Source organism: Sarcophilus harrisii, chromosome 3 (genome assembly GCF_902635505.1).
Source record: "Sarcophilus harrisii chromosome 3, mSarHar1.11, whole genome shotgun sequence".
NCBI lineage: Eukaryota > Metazoa > Chordata > Mammalia > Dasyuromorphia > Dasyuridae > Sarcophilus > Sarcophilus harrisii.
In genome coordinates, this window is record NC_045428.1 from 510,481,259 (window position 1) to 510,500,330 (window position 19,072).

The 19,072-nt window shown below is 34.5% G+C and overlaps 1 protein-coding gene across 9 annotated transcripts in view; it reads right to left on the reverse strand.

Annotated features, from left to right (window-relative positions):
• DLG2 (discs large MAGUK scaffold protein 2) overlaps positions 1-19,072 on the reverse strand; it is a 1,520,398-nt gene that overhangs the window by 17,000 nt on the left and 1,484,326 nt on the right. For 4 of the 9 annotated variants that reach the window (XM_031963717.1, XM_031963716.1, XM_031963715.1 and 1 more), the window contains 2 exons: positions 15,556-15,601; positions 2,297-2,347 (listed from right to left, as the gene is read on the reverse strand). In XM_031963717.1, coding sequence (XP_031819577.1) covers positions 2,297-2,347; positions 15,556-15,601 — 97 coding nt within the window. Of the gene's footprint in view, positions 1-2,296; positions 2,348-10,666; positions 10,709-15,555; positions 15,602-16,510; positions 16,611-19,072 lie in introns of all 9 variants that reach the window. The other 5 variants (XM_031963712.1, XM_031963718.1, XM_031963719.1 and 2 more) reach the window with 2 other exon arrangements.

Genomic DNA, 19,072 nt, shown 5'->3' on the forward strand with positions numbered 1-19,072 from the left:
TTGCTTGAGTAGGTAGTGAAATATCTGGTGCTAGAGGTGTCCAAATGTAAAACAAATATATCATATTTACTAGGGACGTTGCAAAATGGTATTCATGTCTTATTTAGGATTTGATGACCTTTAAGTTAGCACACTATTTTCATTCCAAATTGTGTTACTCCCTTAATATTCTAGGGAGAAATGAATATTCTTACATGAATCAATTTTTAAAAAATTAATAAAATTCAAAAGCAACCACATCTGAGCCCCTCTACTATGCAGTGAATTAAGTTGTAATTTAGGTTTCATACTGCAAATGAATCAGTCAGCATTTATTAAGTGACTGTTAGGAAGAAAATAAAAATATGGCTGGCTAATGCTTTTTCAGTGTCCTAGAATAATACTTAGTGTTTTATATTCTCTGCCTATACACAGATGACATGATTTCAGGAACACAGAAAAGGCTCACTCTTTTTAAGAGGATTCCTTCACCTACCCCATTTGCTGAATGATAACTAAATTTTTTCAATACAAAAATTCTGTTTTGCTATTATTTACTTAACCTTTAGTAGTGTTCTTTTCAAGGAGGAGAATTCTGAATTTTTGTAACCTGGAAATCCTTGACCAGTATCATTGATATCTGAAGACCACTTTAGGCTTTAGGAGGGTGCCTTGGGTGAGGAAGGGGAACAGAACAGAGAGAACTCAGGCAGTACCAAAAATAAATTTTGTTGATGTAATAATTTGGCCTAGGGATGATAGAATTTTAGAGTTTGAGATCATCTAATTAAATCCTCTTTTTGGTATTCAAGGGGGACCCCCAAAATGTTGGGTTTCAGACTGGTATTGTGAAGTATGTCAAAAGAATTTTCAGACTCAGACCTATCTCCAAATCAAGAGGCAAAGTTCATTATACTTGCAATACCAATTAAAGTAGGCTAAATTCCAAAAGAAGTTAGCAAAAAACCCGGGGCAGGAAGATAAATTTTTAGAGAAAAGTTAGAGAAACCAGGAATTCATGTCATTGATATGCTAATGTTATAGTCAATACTATCACTTGGCATTTAGTGAGTACCAATTTTAGAGACTCAGTCGAAAACTTTCTCCCATGGTAATGATTCTGGCCAAGGACTGGCTCAATGAATATATAATCTCTGACCAGTGTCACACACCATCTAAAGACCTTTCTTAGTGTTGGCTACAAGAGGTAAGGAGAATAATAATGACTATTTTTTATTTTTTAGAAAGCACAATAATCATTAAATTCTAATATGAATAATAATAATAGCTAGCATTTTAATGATCATTTGGAACTATAAAAAGCAATTGATATACATAATTTTCTTTGTATCTTATAACAAAATATTGACTTACAGCTCTAAGGGACCTGAAAGATCGTTTAGTTCAGCTGTTTTGATTTATAGATGAAGAAACAAACTCCCAGAGAGCAAGTGACTTGACAAAGATCACACAGGGAATTGAAGCAAAGCTAGCACTTGAACACAAGTCCTTTGACTCCAAACCTAACATTGTTTTTATTAGATTAAATAATTAAATCACCATGGATTAAATACTCTTCTGTTAGTATCAACTATTAGCATTTATGAACTACAGTGAAGAAAACAAGCTCAGAGAGATGAAGTCCAGTGAGTAATGGAAGGCAGGATTTGAACCCAGTTATTTCTGACTCCATGTTCAGCACTCTAACTACTCTTCCAATTTGTCTCTCCACATAGAACAGTTCAAAAGCATATCTAGTTGACTCAGATTAGACAAGCCTAGAATCTATACTAGGCATCTAGATGGCATAATGGATTAAACAGTGGAGTTAGAAAGAACTCAGTTCAAATCTAGCCTCAAATACTTGTTAGCTATGCGATCCTGAGCAAGTCACTTTACCCTGTTTGCCTCAGTTTCCTTAAATCTAATATGGCCCAACAATAGCACTTACTTCTCATGCTTGTTGTACAATTAAATGAAATAATATTTGTCAGGTATTTAGCACAGTGTCTAGAAGGCACTATAATAATATTAGTACTTATTACTGCTACTGCTGCTACTATTATTGTTACTGCTGCTGCTGCTACTACTACTACTATTACTATTACTACTACTATTACTATTACTACTACTACACTACTATTACTTCTACTACTGCTACTACTACTACTGCTGCTGCTGCTATTCCTACTCCTACTACTGCTGCTGCTGCTATTCCTACTCCTACTCCCACCACTCCTCCTCCTCCTCCTCCTCCTCCTCCTCCTCCTCCTCCTCCTCGTCAATACCAGAGGATGAGAAAAACCAGGAGACTTACTTTCCTGCCTTGTCACAGGCTCATAAGAAAGAATGAGATCCTCTTGTCCTCCTAAGAAAAGAAAGAAAAGTTACAATTGGTTAGCATCAGATCAAATCACATAGGAATCTTCCCTTGTCCCTAAGTACAAGAAATAGAGTTCAAAAGTTAATTTTCTTTTTAAATCTCTCCTTGAACCATTTCCAAAACTTCACCTACTTTCTTATGGCTTATTTTCCTGATTTAATAGCTTTGTTAATCCTACCATATTGTCATTTCCCCAGTAATAAGGTTCCTTGTCTAGTAGTCTATAGGCAGAAGGGTATTTTGGGGTTATGTATTACCTAGCTTAGTCATGCTTTAGGAAGAATTGTTCTGCAGACCTCATTGGTAAACCTAGATCCAGGATCTCTCTATTCAATGAAAGAAGATCTTATTCAGAGCCCATTCCTGATTGAAACATTGTTGACATATAGCTAGAAGCTTCTTGGATTGTTGACAAAGCTTGTTATAGAGTGGCTCATGATGAAAAGTTATTTATTCATCAGCTCTATCCACCTGCTAAGTCCCATGATGTGAGTAAAAAGATGATTCCTTTAAAATAGCATTATAATAGCAGATTTTGATAGGTGACAGAGTATTGGACTGAGATTTTTCTTTTGGAAAGAAAAACATAACACCTCATATATCTTTGATTTTCAGTTTACCTTATTTAATTACCTGAAGAAGCAGTGGTATGGTCCAGGGACTCTCTAAGAATCCCTGAGATCCATTTGGTAGTCTCTATGAGTTCAAAAATATTTCTGTAATAATGCTAAAATGTTAAAATTTCAAATGTAGTAAATATTGGTTGATATAATCCACATAAACAAAAACTCTTGAGAGAACCTCAATGATATTTTAAGAGTATAAAGAGATCCTGAACTCCAAAGTTTGAGAATTGCTGTCCTAGAGGGAAGTGTTATTAAAAAAAATAAAATCAAACAACTCTCCTGCCCTGTTCCTTCTGAATTTCATTTAGTAGAACAAAAGATAGAAGCAGGTTGGCTAAGAAATCACAGATTCACGGTTAGTGATGCCTTCTCTAGTAATCTGCTATGGGCCAATTTGGGAGGAATGTTGTAGAAACTGACCAACTGTTAAATTATTGATGATACTTACTGCCAAAGCAATGCTTGGAAGCCTACAAAGGGAAATCAAAGGCCATGCTAAGAAATCTCCTAATTCTTTGAATAGTAACTGGGAACATTAGTTTTTTGGTTCTGGTTGGACATAGAGCACATGATTATAAATGGTCTTTGAATATTGATTTTTTTGGCTAATTTCATTTTTGAGACCATCTTGGACATAAATTTCCATTCAATGAATAAAACTGGCCATTTAGCTTCTCTAGGTCATAGGTCTCTATTCTTGTATTAATTCATCTGAGTTATTTGCATCTCATTTTGTGAGAAAATAATTTATATAGGCTATGCTCAATTATCTTATTAGTAGGAAGGTAGACAAAACTATGACATATTGCTATAAGGTAGGGGATATATATTTGTCAGAAACATATGAACTGAAGGATAGGGAACTGTATTATCTTCTTCTTATTATTATTGCTATTAATAATAATAGCTAACATTTAAGTAGCATTTTAAAGTCTGCTAGGAACTTTATATATGTTATCTCATTTGAGCCTGAGGACAATCTTGGATGCTAGGTGGCATTATTATCCCAATTTACAGAGGAGGAAACTGAGGCACAGAGAAGTTCAGTGACTTGGCTAGAATCCCACAGCTAGCAAGTTCCTGAGGCAGGATCTGAATTCAAGTCTTTCTGATTCCAAGTTCAGTATCCTATGCAATGTGCCAGTTAGCTATCTCACATTGCTATTTAAACAAATTGCATTTCAATGTAATCTCTTAAAGGAGTAATTGTAATTTGATATTACTGATATTAGGAATGGATAGGAGGTTATTTGTTGAAAATATATATTTAGTGCCCAGGATTTAAAAGTGGACACCATGTTTTTGTTTTAAGTATTACCTAGACATAGGTGCTATGCAATGAAATAGCATAAAGTCAATCAAGTAAAAGGGAAATAGTATCTCCTGTCTTCCTCCCCTTATAAGACAAAATCCTGGTACATACTGGATACTTTGCCAGAAAATGATGTATTCATAAAATGCAAGCATTTCATTAGTAGGGAAAATGCTTATTGTTCCCTTGTTTTTCAGTCATCCTATTCTTCATGACCCTATTTAGGATTTTCTTGGCAAAGTTCCTAAAGTGCCATTTCCTTCCCCAGCTCATTTTATAGATGAAGAAACTGAGGAAAATAGGATTAAGTGACTTGTCTAGGATAATACAATTAGTAAGTGTCTAAGGCTAGATATGAACTCAGGAAGATGACTCCAGGCTTGGTGCTTTATCCACTGTACCAACTAGCTGCTCTCAAAATGCTAAATATGAGCTGTTAAAAGTTGGAACAGCTGGCAGTGCAGGGATGACTTTTCTTGATGCAGTTGTTAGAAGATACCATCTAAAAGGGGATACAATGTATAATAGGGCTGTAATACCTGTATACTATTTAACTTAAATTGTTTAAGATAATCAGTAATTTTATGGATAAAATAATCAGATGAGCGATAGTTTCTTACAGTATGCTATTCCCCCCCCCCCCCCCCCACAAAGGAAGAGCCATAGTAAGGCATTTTGTACTATAGGACACCCAGAAAGATTAGGACTTTTAGATTTACAAAATCCTTTTCAGCATTATCTCATTTGATAATAACTTTAGTTTGCAGAGATTGTGGAAATCATTACCCTCATTTTACAGAAGAGAGTAGAAAAAATATAATCCTCAAGTGGGTCACTCAGCTAATAAACTTCATAATCTGAATTTGAATCAGAGTCTTTTTTCCCTCTAAATTCAATCTAGTGGGACATTGCGAGCCACAAATGCAAAAAAAAAATCCCACAAACTGGAAAAGGGTAACTTCCAATTGGGGCTAGATGAAGTGTCCCTAAATGCTCTACTGTCTTTATCTCCTCAGTTTTCTAATGGTTTTAAGGGGCTACTTTAAACACAAACCCAATGAGATTTTAAACAGTTCATCTATTATTATCTATAAATAATTCATGATTATGAAACTCTAGGAGACCAACTTTTAGCATATCTCTCCTAGAATGTGATAGTTCTTTGTCTAGTCATGTTTCAATTTATTTCTTGAACGGCCAAATGCATTTACCTATTTATAGCAGACAGAATCAGTTTGCTAAGAACAGCTATTGTGGCTTGGCATCCTGAAAAATAGCCTCTGATTTATAAGGTGCCATGTCACACTTAGCATTCCTCAAAAGAAGCCCTTGGAGAGGAAAGTGATATGATAGCTTTGCATTCAGTTACCTGCCCAGTTTTTATTTTCAAGGTCAAGAAAGGAAAACCACAAGAGGGAGGCAGGTGTGAACAGTCAATGGAGGAAGGCGAAGAGAAAAGACTCAAGACTACCTCTCAGACTGTAAGCAAGCATAAAATAAGAAGGCAAAAAGGAATAAGGGGGGAAAAGTGGGGGAGGAGAAGGCTGAGCCTCTGTCAATGTCAAGGGCACATTCTGGGGAAAAATTCATCACTCTGTGGCTAAGCTGATGATAAGCACCTCTACATTTAGGTAGGTTCTTTCTCAGAAAACAGACATAGAAGCTACCATTGGTCCCTACTGAAAATCTTTCCAGATTGCTAGTCCCTGTCAGACTGAGTTTGTGTTCTGCTGGCACAGTCTATAAGCTTTCAAGGTCTTTTCAATGCTCCAATAAGGTATTGAGGGAGGATAGAGAATTCTGGGTTATATTTCCACTTTAAAAATGAGACTATTCTCTATATCTATGAAGCCTTACAAAGTTATCCCTGTTCCATGATGCTGCAAAACTTTAAAAAATTACATATAGATTCACAAATATTGTCCCCTCTTCCCAATATGAGTTGTTTTGTCTATACTATGACAATTGCCATCAACACCTTATTTGTTTATAGAAGAGGTGTGGGTACCAAAGGGGCAAAACAGGAGTTGAATTCCCTGCTCATTTCATGGGTATGCTTTAAGAGCCACAAAACTGAAAATTGAAGAACACTTTGGGCCATGTGCACACTTGCTCACAGTTCTCAAATCATTACTGGGAGACACTAGGGGTTTTTTGCTAACAATTTGAGTAAGTCAGAACTAGTACAGAAAGAGACCTATGTAGAATCAGGTTACAGTAAGCTGGCCCAGCTGGGAAGAAAAAAGCAGAATTGTTTCTTTGCATGGGTACTGGAAAGCTAGAGCAGGAGAAAAGGGACAATAATTTAAAAGCATTATCTTATAGCTAGAATAAGATGAGGATAAAATAAACTTTTGATGTTTCAAAATGGAGAATGGGAAATATCTAATTAAATGGCAAGAAGTTGAAAATACAAAATGGCAGACTGTAATTTCACTCTCAAGTTTAGGGGATTGTCCGAGTCCTTGATATTTCTATATTTTCTCCCTCCTCTGCCTGCTTAGACTCAAAAATATCCATTTTTACCATCTGCTTTCTTTGATTCCTGGCAGCCTATACCTTTACTTCATCCCTGCTCTGAACACAGGGGTCTGCTTCAGATAACTGGGAGGTGAGATCCAAATTTGTTTAAAAAACATAACTCATTAATTTTTCTCAGGTGAATTTCTCTCTTTAAATTACCCCCGTTTGGGTTTTTTTTTTTTTTTTTTTGGTTGATAAATACACTCAATTAGTGAGGTAGTCAGCCTTTGGAGTTACATTATGGAATTTTCCCTTAACTGCATCTCAAGGAATATAATTGAGCTCTGGATAAGGTGGCTCTAAAAATGTGTATTGGAGATTCTGACAGGATCTTTAATTTCCTTTATGAGACAAGTGGAACTCTCAAGGAGTATTGCATAGCATCCAAGAATGCAGGTCTACATATTATGGATGCTTTTCAGAGATACAATTACATGATTGGGTGATAATTTGGAAATTTTTGCAAGGTAATATTTTGCATAATAAAGCAATATGCATTCTGATTAAGTTGCAAATTCAGTTAGTTTCAAATAAGATTTAAGAGGAGAAGATACTCATTCTACGCATGAGAATGATAGGCTCAGAAAGATCTGAGCCTCTGATTCTAACCACTGTCAGTTCTTGATATCTTCTCTCCAAAGGTAATGTGGAATGGTCTGAAGCATGAGATGTGGTTTCCTAAATGTTAATATTGGTGCTCTTTGTAAATTTTTAAAACTGCTCTTTGGTTGGTATATAAGGTAATGAAAATGAGAGCAAACACCAGTAGGATACTAGAAAAAGGATTAATATTCAAAAGGTAGGTCTATAGTTTAGTTGCCTAAAAGACACTAATCTTTATTACTAATCAAAATTTCTAATCAGTCCCTAGTTTTCTAATATTTTCAGAAAGGTAGAAAAAAAGGCTAGTTATGGTTTGTTTTCTGTGAGGCCATGAGGTCCTTATTGATTTTTTTTTTTCTTGAAAATTGTAAATGATATGGAACTGGTACCCTAAAGCTTTTCTCAGAGGACTTCAGGACTGTATAGGAATATAATACACTTTTTTTTTTCTATTTGTCCAATTAATGCCAAGAAATTAAATTTCTGGCTCTCCTTGCTCTTCACCATTGATTTACTTTTAAGTATTTTCTGTATTCTACAGACTTTTAAGAGAGAGGAAGGAATGAAGGGCATATTTTTTTTTTGTCATATGGGCATGTATTTAGAGCTGGGACTGCTTAATGGCTATTGAGTCTAACTAACAACTGATTTTATAGACAAGTTACAGAGAGTTTAAATGGTTTCACTAGGATCTCTGCTAGTAGTTAGTATGCAGGACAGTTAGGACAATGGATAGAGATCTGATCCTGGAACCACCAAGTCCTTGCTTCAAATCCAGCCTTAGACACTTGCTAGTTGTGTGACCCCAGGAAAATCACTTAATCTTTGTTTTTTCCCTGAATATACTATGGATAATAACAGTGCCGACTTCCTAGGATTGTGGTGAGGCTCAAATGAGAAAATGATCAGCTTTAAGGCATTTAGCTTGATATATGTTAGCCACCATCATGATCAAAACCTGAGAAAATTGAATTCTATTTTTGGAAAACTCTAATTGCTAGGAGGATTTTCTTTTTCAGAAAAAACCTCCACAACTTTCTTTCATTACTATGTGCTGGTGAGTATTCTGCCTTATAGGGCCATATTTAACAAACCTAATCCCTTTCCTCCAAGACAGTCCTTTAAATATTTAATGATAAACATATCTAATCCTTTTAAGTCATTCTTATAACATGAGTTCAAATCCTCTAAAAATTCTAGTTGTCTTCTTTTGGACACATTCCAGGTCATCAATGTCTCTTCTAGAAAAAGGTGACCATAAGTGACTGTGATACTTCCAATAAAACTTTGATCAGGGCATATATACTATATAATAGGATTTTATCTTCCTCACAGTGGAGGATGTAATAGAGTATACAGTAGAGTATAATACACAGATGTAGTATAGGGGAATGATCAAAGTTTTCAAATATTTGGTGGATTATATTATAGAAAAGTGTAATTAAGCTTGACAGATGGTGTTTCAGACAGCAGAAAAAGATATGGTAAATGGAATTTATTGGTGCAGAGAGTCTGGCTTGATATAAGGAAGTTTCTATTCATGGGAGCTGTCCCCAAATAGAAGGGACTCCCTTATGATGCAGTAAATTAGCATCACTGGACGATCATCTGTCAGGGATATTGTAAAGTGATTCTGGCTTACAAGGTTCTAAAATTACTAAAGTCCTAAAAATCTATGATTTTCTGTTAAACACCATAAGTCTTCCTTTAAGTGTATGAAAAGTCAGTCTTCTCAATGCTTATGAAACTTAATTATTATTGAAGGACTATTCTTAAAGGATGTTAAGGATGGAAGTTTATTAATTAGTTAAGTTTATATGCAGAAGGACATTGTCTTAATATGCTAATTGAGCAAATTTTTAAAAGGAGGCAAAAGAGATAATGGTAGATTTTGGAATCTACCTAAATAGCATTTTCTTTTCTCTGGCTATGTCCATATGATGGTGACATCATGGATTGAAAAAAATAAATAAAAGGAAAGAAAATCAATTTCTTTTGTTAGCTGAGAGCAAACCATAATAATATTTCTTTTTCCCTTCACTAACTCAAATAGCTATATTGGCAGCATGAACCAGCCTTTCTCTGTGATACATTCTGAACAGTAAAGGGACTCCATCTCCTGTAGGGCTCCATTTCCCAAAGCCTCACGTTTGTGAGAGTAAGAATCCATCCTAACCTTGACGAGTTAAAGAAAAGAAGTTATAATTGATGCCCCACTTTATACTTCCAGTAATTTTCTAGTGTTCCTGGCAGTTGCTCTCCAAAGAACCCATTTCATTGTGAAATGCAAATTAATCTGACAAAATCAATCAGATTTTCTGATCAGAGTATTTACCTGTGCTGGATACTGTAGCAAAGACCAGTAAGTAGGTGGTATGGAACCTTGGTTAAAACCCAAAGCTCAGAATTGGATTGCTGGCTTCACATGATAAACAAATGGCTTGAGTTGACCAAATAAATAACTGAAGAGAATTTTTGGAAAGTCATTTGCTTTTTTCTCTGTTGATGTTCATTTTCCAATAGGATTATTTCACTTTTAAGTTACTAATACTGGACTTTTTTCATCATTTCCCCAAAAATATGGATACCTGAAAAATTTGTGAATTCATTTATGCATGGAGCTTCCAGTATAGGAATTTATGATATAAGTCATAACTCATTCATGACATATAAATAACTCCTAGTAAATTGTGTGAGGCACATGGAAATTTAGTGACAGGTTTAGTAAGGTGGTTGGATTTGGTCTAGGTTTTCTGCCCTAGTCCAGCACCTCTAATCTTTATACTTCCTCCCAAAGTCCTTACCCCCACAATTTATAATATTTAAATCTCCCCATGAAATTTTTAAGAGGGGAAGAGTGATGATGGAAGTTTATGCTTCATTCAAAAAGTTGACTTGACATGAAACACTCACTAAATTAACCCTAAGTCTTGGGGATAGAATGCTCCACCTTCTGTGTCAAGTAATATTCTTTGTGATGAGCAGCCTCAGCAGGCTCTGACTATGATCAAGGTTCTCTGCCAGAGCCCTACCTCACAGGCCAGTTTTTAAGAGGCTATCATGACATTTTTTCCTCCAGATTGCACATCAAATAGTGCTGTCATTTCAAGCCATTTGCCCCAGGGAAGTCATATAAGCCTCAGGCATTCAAAAAACAAACAAAACACCATCACCAAACTTAAAAGATCATACAGCAAGCATTGCCAAAGACAAGAGCTGCAAACAAAAGCGAGAACTTACTGTAGCTACTTTCACTATCGCTGGCATTAGAAGAAACATGTTCTGCAAGAACAGTAAGGCAAATTAAAGAGATACCAAGCATTGTGGAGCAGCTGAAGCTGAAAGAGGACACGGTCATGCATAGTCAACAGAAAGGTGAGCAGAAGTGATCTTGGAGCCGGAGAGAATGAACTCATTCTGTAAAAACCTCAGCTACATGAGAAAGTGAAGATGAAAACTTAATCTTTGTATTAGGGGGAATCCATCCACCCAGTCACCCACCCATGGATTTTTTTAGGCACATTCCATCCTTTTTCACCAAGGGCCAATTCTTCAGTTACATAAAAATTACTGGGTTATATTAAAAAAACAAAAATATTCATGTCCTGTTCACACATTATTGATTTCTTAGGCTATTTTGACAAAGGCTGGTGTGTCCAGGAATGATTATTTTTATTAGGAAAATGTTTCTTATTAGCATGAAAGGACAATTTACATGTAGGATCTTCTTCTGTCCTTCCAACTAGTTGTTAATCTTTGTGTAGAAGTTCCTGGTTAATGCATAGGGTCCTTTATTAGTTAGAATTTATGTTTCCCCCTTTCCCCAATGCTTTCTGATAAATAATTCCAGGGAGGAAAATGGTTGAAATAATTTTCTTCTTTGATTCATGAGAGTAAAAGTGTTGGGTGAACAATTGAGTCACTTGTAAAGATCTCATTAGTGAGTTACATATTTATTTGTTTTCTTCTAAGGATCTAGTTGTTTGAGTGATGGCTCCCTAGGGAAGGGATGGATTAATGCCAATACATCAAAGCATGTTAGAGAATACATCTCTGGGGTCATATAGATTTTATTACATAAATTATTTATTACATAATTTATTATTACAAAGTTATTACATAAATTAAGCTCCTATTTTTCCATTCATCATTCTTTTCTGATTATTATACTAGTATTTATGATTTGGATTATTAAGTTATGGTTGTTGAATTAGTCACCTTATCAAAAATATTTCTATTAGAGATAACATAGTCTTTGCTTATCTGACTTTTGGAGATTTTTACATCAATAAATAATTACAACAGATCAGTAATGGCTAACTGTAACGTCATTGGCTTAATGCCTATGTGGGATGTCATTTTATTTTTTATATATAAAAATATTATAATTTATTGAATATTTTGTATTGTCTCTGGCAGGTTAAACTTCTTTGTTGGAAGTATGTGCTTTGGGTCACACAAAGGCAATTTAGTTGGACATTTTTTCCCCCGATTATAACTTTACCCCTAACATTAGGCAAGGCACACCATACTGTTGGGTATGGGGGAATTGGGGAAAAAAAGAGTACAAACTGACCAATTTGTGTACATGTGACTCCATTAATGCAGAAACAATTCAAAATATATAATCCTATAAATTGTGGGTCAGAGGTGTCAAATATACCTATATATATATATATATATATATATATATATATACATACATATCTGTGGGTGATTATATATATACCTTTTAATTTTATAATAGAATGTAAGTAGCTGAAAGGAGTATCTAATTAACAATGTCATTACTACAAGAATTCATAATAACAGCATGTATCTGCCAAAGGCTCCCTTGTAATATCAAATTCATTAACAGTCTCAACTCCCAAATATAATGTCACAAGAAAATTGTCTTTATGAGGAAAAAGAGCAAAATTTAAAGCATGTCTATGTAGTAGGTAAAAGTAAAAAAATCCTGATAAGTTTAATGAGTTTTGGAATTTTTTTTTTTAAAAAGCCATACAATAATTCAGTTTCAAGAGAGTATCAAGCACACATTTAAAAATCCTCATAGCACCTGGTCTTAAGTGATCTTAGTTTACTAATCTTAATAAGAGTGTTATGAATGTTTGATTTCTATTTTCTTTGAAATTGAAAATTAGCCAGCTCCCTCTCATTATTGCTGACATTATCATTCTAATGGTATCAGTCAGAATTTGGACTTCAGCCTTAATTACTATATAAAAAACATCATGGGTATTTAATTCAGGTAGGAAAATTGTTGACAAAAAAGGTTAAAATTCATGACAACATGCAGATAAGACATAGCTGATTCTTCTCAAATCTAAGTCAGTCATTTGGATTGTTATTTAAAGGCAGAGATTCTTAATTTTGTTAAAAATCATACTAAGCAAGTGTCTTGTTTATGAAAGCAGAAATTGGATCCATAGAGTATCATCCTCACTTTTGCCCCAAGGCCTTGGAAAATAAAAAAAATTAGTTAGCAATTGTTTAGTATTTAAATGTCATAAAATTTTAAAGGGTATCCTAAGAACACATATATTTTAAGATCATCTTATTTAATATTTTTAAGAAGACAAACCATAAAATTATATCTGGAATAACCCAGAGGCACTATGTAGCTGGGCAGAGAGAGAGAAGCTTAAGCCTTTTTATGTAGCCTTTTGGAATTGAATAGGCCAACAAAAGCCTTTTTAGAAAAATTAAGTGAAAAACCTAGCTGTTAATTTAGATATCAAGAAGTTATTTGTTATTTATCTGTAATGATATTTTAATTTAGTTTAAATATAACCATACATTACAGTTTAGGATACTGGATGTGATATATTCAATCCAGGTTTAAAAACTAAGTTCACATAGATGTGGAATAGTCTAATAACACTGAATTTTTTGGATAAAAATTTTCTGCATTGAATCTCATGTCTTCTGGAAAAAATATGTCTAGGGCACTTTGATATTACTTTTTGGATCTGGTCCAAGAAAAGGAACCTAGGAATAAGTGAAGCTTCAGTTACAATGTTTTCACCAAAACTTATTGTTCACTGAATCACAGTCTTAAATGGATGGCCTAGTAACTGTGTCTCATCCTTGTCATTAGACATACTAATGCTCCAAAGCATTCTGGATAGTTGGATATTGCTTTCATGTTTTAAAGAGCTCCAGGGAATAACATTTTACAATTTTCTCTGTCAGAAAATTCTTCCTTAACCGGATTTAAGATTATGGCTTAGTACTTAAGGAAGGCCATGAAATCTCTTATCAATTTCTCTTCACATGGACTGAAGCCAAACTTTTATTTTTTCCACTATTATCTAAATATAAGTTTATAAGTTATATATAATTCTTTTTTTTTTCTGAAAGACCTTCCAGTGATTTGCTATGTGATAATCAGCACCTGATTGGTAAAATAACAATAACCTATACATTCAATTAAAAAAAATTAAGATACATCATGAATAAAATTCCATGTTTGCTCTCATATCACTGGGTCTATACATAAAAACTAAATATGGCAAGGGGGTGGTGGTGGAGAATTTCAGTAAGTTGAATTTAGATATCCATCTGGATATCATTTTTGTCTATAATACATATATAAATAATTTGATTTCAGCTTGACTGAATTATATTTTGTGTAATATGTCAATCGACATACCTTTTTCATTTTTGTTTGTTAGAGTTGTTAGGCCAGTGGTGATTATATTATATTTTTCAAATTTTAAGAAATTTTGATGGATTTTTTTATTTTTATGCCTGATGCACATCAAGATTTTGCTGATGTGTGCCCAATGGACTTCATGTTCTTTGTCTATTTCACAAGCCAATATTAAAGTACCCCATTTATAAAGAACCCCAGAAGATAAAGTTTTCATCTTTAAAGAGATAAGCAACTACTCAGCATTTGATTCTCTTCTATTTCTGAGAAGCTGTGTCATGATGAGCAATTTTGGAGAATGAATGATGAGTTTTATCATAAGAGTTGGCTTAAGTGACTCTGGAAAACAGAGCTCAGTCCAATATCTTTTTTGTTTTGAACATAAGAAATGAACAGCTTCTGAGAATTTTGCACTGTATTATTAAAGAAAACACACTGAGTATGTGATGTAGTTGCAAAGAAGTCACAAAATTTCTGGATTCTGTTATTTGTTGCCTATATGATAGAATCAGCATTGAAGGAAGAAAAAACAAAACAAAACATCAGGCAGTGTACTATGGTGGGTAAGTGTGGTTATTAATTTGGAAGAATGAGAAACTATCTAATGCATTCTTATGACATTAATTCTACTGACTAGATGAATTCTAATAGGTTAGCTTTGTCACTCTAGACCACAAAATGAAGAACCTGACCATCTGATTATTATTTAATGCAGTTAATAAATTACTGAAAGACAAATGAATGTTTCCCAAACTGTTTTATACAAACTCTTCAAGCCGGATCACTGTAAGTCAGAAAAAGAAATCAATTATGGTTAGATCACAAAAGCATGTTCATGAAATATCACATGGCTCAGTATTTACTTTCCGCAAATTCATGTCCCCCTTACTTAAGAAACAGTGACTTCTGCAAATAGCACAGCACTAACCAACTGCGGGAATGGGGAATTCAATTAAATAATCCCCTGTGAAAATACCAAAGCAAAAACACAAACTACATTTCTACTCTAATGTTCTAGAACCCTTTGGTTGCTCTTCCAGTCAATGTGGGTTCTTCCTCTTTGAAAGGCTACTAGGCAGCAGAGAAAGTGATGCAAGCATGTGCATCAGGGACCATGTTGGGAGCACCACATGATTGAAAATGGAAGGTGTTCCCCAAGACAGAAGTTAGAGTGCCTACCACACTATGTGGTTTAATGTTGACATGCAGAACAAAACAACTGAAAACTATTGGGGTGGGGGATAGAATGGGGAGCATTCACAGCTGGGTTACAAATGAAACTCATGTGCATGCTAGGAGTAAAAGGACCTCAGAAAAGAAATAAAAGTCAAACTGAAAGTAAAGGAGAAGGGAAGAAATTATTAAAAAAAAAAAAAAAAAAAAAAAAAAAAAAAAAAAAAGAAAAAAAAAAGAAAAAGAAAAAGAAGGAAAAGAAGGAAAAGGAAAGTTACAGTGACCATTCCTGGGAACTTACTCAGAGTCTTTGTTCCATAACCGTCGTCACCTAATCCGGGGATGTCCTGCATGGAAGTCCCCAGAGAGAGCAATGAGAGAGGAAGAACAGCCGTAGAAGAGGAAGGAAGAAGTCAGTGGAATTGAAATGGATACTACCATGACAGACCATGTTGACTAAGCAATCTGGATCCTTGCTTTCTCTCTCTCTCTCTCTCTCTCTCTCATTTTTTTTTTGGAAACAACTTTCACCCCAAATTCTGCTGTTGGAGACTCACTCTGGTTTTTTTTTCCCAAGAAAAATCAGAGCTCCAAAAGTAAAATGATGTAAACAAATGAAATTCCAGCAAAAGCAAATGGAGCCCAGTCAACACTACACAAAATATGCCAAGTGCACAAACAATCAAGTTCTACTTAGATTTTTCACAACAAATCCAGAGATTTACTAGTTATGATTAAGTGCAAACTTCTGAGAAGACTTAAATTTAATTCCTGATATAAAACAAAACAAAACAAAAAAAGGAGTTGGACAATATTAGATGTTGATTACCAACAGAGATAATGAGCAAACCTTTGACTAGCCTTCCAAAATAGGAATGCAGAAATATACACCAGTATTCTGTCCCAATTTGGATCAGATTATCCCATTTTTTTTTTTTGAGGATTCAAATGGATAAAATGCAAGCCCAAACAAAGGTATTATGTGGCCAAGAGTCCAATACACAATTTCAATGAGTCTCGCCCCCCCCCAATTTTTTTTTTTGAGTAATAAATGACATTCCAAAGAAATAGAGCATGAGCTAGATCCAGAAAGCAGTCAATCACTGGTCACAGTAGTAATACCTCACCTGCCTGCCTCACCTGTCCTGTTTGTTTGCCTAGACATGTGGGGGAAGTTGTGCCATTGGTGTTGTGCTTCCTGTTAAAGTCGGCTGTGCATGTGCTGTGTGTGACATTGTCTCCAAGAGTCTACTTACGTTCTGGATCACTGGTTTCCTGCTCACTCTGCTCCTTGCTCTTGTAGAATGGGAATTTTCGTGAAAAGATGAAGCTCTTTTTACGCTTGTCATTGAATGACTGTGAAGGAGAAAAGGCATGGGGCAAAAACAGGGACGTCTAATTGTTGTCACGCTCATGCTGACAAAACAACTAGTTTGTAAAAGTAGAGACAACTGCAGTGATACAAATTGGGTTTTTCAAAAATAATTGTGGGGTATCACCAAAGAGTCATTCTTTAACAGAAAGACCTGGGAAATTTGACGAGCAACCCCTTTAAAAATACTAGATCACTGATGACATCAAGAATAAGGCCTCTCCTGGTGAACACTTTAAGAAATAGAAAAAGTTTCTCTAAAGAATTAGAATGATTTTTTAAAAATTAAAGCATGTTTCAGGATGAGAAATTAAGCCTTTCAACTGGAAAAAAATCTTAGAATATTTAAAAATATTTGAAACTTCACAAGAATGTGAATTTGAGATTTATAGAACTGGATGGGGACTTAGAGATGATGTATTTCAACATCTTATTTTATAGATGAAGAAATTCTGGCCTAGAGGGACATATGTATGACTGAAGGGAGAAGCAGTTGTTCCAAGGTACCAACAGTAATTACTAAATCAAGAATTCACAATGTGAACAGTTGAAGAGAATTCTAATCATTAGAAATATAGTCTTCATAAGTGTAAATGATCATATAAGGGATATAAGGACAATGATAAACATGCCAGAATTATTATAACCAATTGAGTGTTCTCTTCTTTTAAAGTAGTCACCTTGACAAGTTAAATATTTATTTCACTGATGCTTTCCTTGCCCAGGATGGTCTTAGAACTTCTTGTGAGTTCAATCATCTGTTATAACACTTCTCTTGCTCATTTATCATGTATCTTAAAAGTTCCTATTAGAATCTTGGAGTTTTTGTGTAGAATCAAGTTATAATGACTTTAAGATCCTGCCTTGACTGTTTTCTTCTTAACCAAATAAGGTCTTTCCCAGTTTGGTGATTTTGTACAATATGAGATTTCAAATGAATTGTAAGGCAAAGTACATGGATCTAACAAAAAGACAGATAGTTTGGAAGTCAGAAGACTTGGGTTTAAATCCCTAATTATTACCTGTATAACCATGGTTAATTTGCTTAACGTTGTCATCTATAAAATGAAAGGAGTAGATCTGGTGTGGTAAAAGTGGAAATGGATTTAGAATCAGATAACCTCAGTTCAAATTTAGGCTTTGTTACTTAAAATATGTGTGACTGTGACCAAGTCACTTAATGTTTTCAGGTCAAATTTTTTCAATTGTAGAATAAAGGATTTGGACCTTGACGTACAAGGTCCATTCTGGCTCTAACTATATGATCTTAAGTTGTTTTCCCTGTTTTTTAAAATAAATTTACTATAATTCTGAGCTATTAAAAACAATCAAATTTGCCCTAAAAGGGCAAACATAAAGAATAAAGATAAGTATTACAGACCATCTCTGAAAGACATTACAGGTATTTTGAAAATGAATTCAACAAACCTCACTGAAATAAGTATATAGCATTTCAAGGGATGAGTTTGAAAAAGACAACAGACATGGAAAGGTATAAGTTCTGGGCTTTTTTTTTTTTTGCTGAGACAATTGGGGTTAAGTGACTTGCCCTGGGTCACACTGCTAGGAAGTGTTATATGTTCGAGGTCAGATTTGAATTCAGGTCCTCCTGACTTCAGAGCTGGTGCTCTATCCACTGTGCCACCTAGGTGCCCCTGGGCTTGTTTTTAATGTGAGAATTAGTCACAATTCTTTAGTCATAACTCCTGTATACTTTATTGTGCAATATAATATTTAGAGACTTGTTCAATTTATGTAAAAGGCATACATCATTCAGAATAGTGTTCTACCTTCATACTTTCAGTATAAAGTTTGGTAACCACATGTAGTTATCACCCAATATTCTTTTCTATTAGGAAAATATACTCAAATCAGGGGAGGTTAGGTGCAAATATGATTATAAGGTTAGACTGGATGGATGGTCATTAGGAATAATAATGTATTTCAAGACATTCTAAAATTTGGGGCCATTTATAAGAATATTTTAGTTCTTTAAGAAAAAACTAATGACAGAATAAGTGGCAAGTTCTCATTTGGGACAACAGAGAACATCATCTCAGAGTTCATCCTTGCTCAAAAACAAATTTTGTTTAGTATAGATTTTGTAATTTGGAGGCAGATTCTCATCCAGAGACAATGTGGGGTGGAACTCATAAAGATTTTCAGTTTAAGTAGGGAAAATACTTAGAACAAAATAGAACAAAATTGAATAATACTCTTGCATCACTCCAGTTTCATGACACTTTTACAATTCAAGCATATTTAAACTTCAGTAACTGAAAACAACAACAAAAAAATACCATGTCAGAATTAATGATTTGTGATCATCAGACATTCAATTTGAACATTATGGGTGATTGTCATGCAAAAAGAAAATAAGTTTCATGCAGTTTGGAAACAATGCCAACAGGAAATAAAGCCTGAGAACAACATGGAGACACAAAGA